This window comes from Gossypium hirsutum, chromosome D07 (assembly GCF_007990345.1).
Source record: "Gossypium hirsutum isolate 1008001.06 chromosome D07, Gossypium_hirsutum_v2.1, whole genome shotgun sequence".
Classification (NCBI taxonomy): domain Eukaryota; kingdom Viridiplantae; phylum Streptophyta; class Magnoliopsida; order Malvales; family Malvaceae; genus Gossypium; species Gossypium hirsutum.
The window spans coordinates 45895199-45897165 of NC_053443.1; the positions used below are offsets into that span (position 1 = coordinate 45895199).

The 1967-nt window shown below is 31.4% G+C and overlaps 1 protein-coding gene across 1 annotated transcript in view; it reads right to left on the bottom strand.

Annotated features, from left to right (window-relative positions):
• The window catches only part of LOC107954800 (alpha/beta hydrolase domain-containing protein 17B), a gene marked incomplete in the record, with an annotated part of 6918 nt that extends 6278 nt beyond the window's left edge, over positions 1 to 640 (bottom strand). Inside the window, 1 exon segment of the mRNA XM_041097747.1 lies at positions 1 to 640. Coding sequence (XP_040953681.1) covers positions 1 to 289 — 289 coding nt within the window.
• Positions 641 to 1967: the final 1327 nt, after the last annotated feature.

Consider the following 1967-nt stretch of genomic DNA (forward strand, 5'->3'; position numbering starts at 1 on the left):
GAAGGCGATTACACAACTCGACGAAAAGCTCAAACATTTGTCCCAAATCAGCGGCATTTCCATGAGAATACAAGAGAGTAGCGGAAGCCTTGGGGTGCTTTATATGGACAGCCACGATATCGTTACCACGGCGGGTGCGTAGCTTCAAGACGTCGACGTCATCCCTCCTCGGCCCCTCGGGTATATACAGCCGACCGTCACACGCGTCGTCCTCTACTACTGTGTAGGAGGGGGGATTTGGCGGGAAAAAAGCGAATTTCGAGGCGATAGACGACGTGACTCCACCCATCTTCTTCTTAGCATAAGCTGATGTTCCTCTTTCATTAAAATTACCAAAACTAAAACAACTCAGTCGCTTCGAAACCTCAGCTAATATCCACCATCGGATCTTCTTTTTCAGATCTTTCTTTTAAAAAGGGCAGAGGTGGTGCGTGGAATGAGAGCAGCCGTCGTAACAAAACGAAATTGTTACTAGGGGCTTCTCATCTTGTGCTTTTTGACGTTTCGATTCGAACGTTGGGAACTCATCTCGTTTGTGTATTAAGAGAAAAGGGCAAAAAAGGGCGCGTGAGCGCGTTGGTATAGGAAGGGTCGCCTGACGGCGATTTAGACACATGACATGCATCTCTTTTGCTTTCTATGTTACAGCTTGCCTTTGGATTGTTGGCAAATACTTTTATTCAAAATGGATCAAGTTTTTAGGTTACATTATTTATTTATTTTATTTATATTTTATCTATAAATTATATTAATTTCTTGATTCAGTGTGACAAGTCAATTTAGATTTAACTTAATTGAAAAATTATTAAAATATCATTAATTTTACAAAATTAAAAATTTCAATAAGAGGGTATTTTTTCTTTTCGTGTTTTAATAAAATAATGTTGTAATATTATTGGATTTGAGGTATATATTTTAAATTTTTAACTTAATTATTTCATACAATACAAAAAAAAAATCTAACTATTTCAATCAAAGCCTCACTTATTTTAATATATAATTTTTATAAATATGTTTTTTACATAATTTTTTTTTCTACCTACAATGTAGATATGTCATAAAACTAATTATATATGACGATTGTGACTAAGTTTAACATCATGAGTTGAAAATACCAACTCAGTTAAGTAGCTTATAAAAAAAACTCAAATCAAAATATTTACAATAAACAATTTTTAGGGTTTGTGTTGAAATAGAAACTAAATCTAAAATTAATCATCCTGAATTTTTTTTTCATTTTGCTTACTAAAGAAATCGTCCGCTTAAAAAAACTAATTTATTTTTATCAAAATATAATTTCTTTTTTATTTTAAATTTTATTTTAAAATTTATTATTATAAAATTGGTTAACACTTAATTTGACATAAAATCATGCGAATCAACATGTTATAAAGATTAGGTAAAACATATCACAAAATTGCATTTTATGCAAAAATGATAATCTATCGAGAATACCTCAAATCAACATTGCATAAGTGACTCTGATACCATTGTTGGATCATCGAAGCACTATCGGCGCTACGAAAAAAAAGTATTCAACAAATCCTCATCACGAATCCATGTTCAAGGAACAAAATCGAGTTAAAAAGAAGGTTTGAAATTATACATTAACCTATTTGAGGAAAGAAAATTCGAGTCTGGCAAGAAGCTTTTTATGCAAAAATCAAACTACAGCTCGACTGAGTTCCCTCTGACATCTAACATATCCACCCAACAAGCATAATTAGAATTTTTCTCTAAACCTTTCATAAAGTGTTTTGAAATTCTTACTGTTAGACTTTGAAATTCAAGTGAAAGAAAGAAGGGGTATCACTTGTATTTTTATTCAAAAAGTTTTTTAATAGCTAAAATAACATGGAGGGATTTTAGGAATTTAATTAAAAAACACAATACCCTTTACAAAATGAGTAATTTTTTTTAATCCTAAAATTACTAATTCATCGAAGTTTACCAAATAACCATTTAAT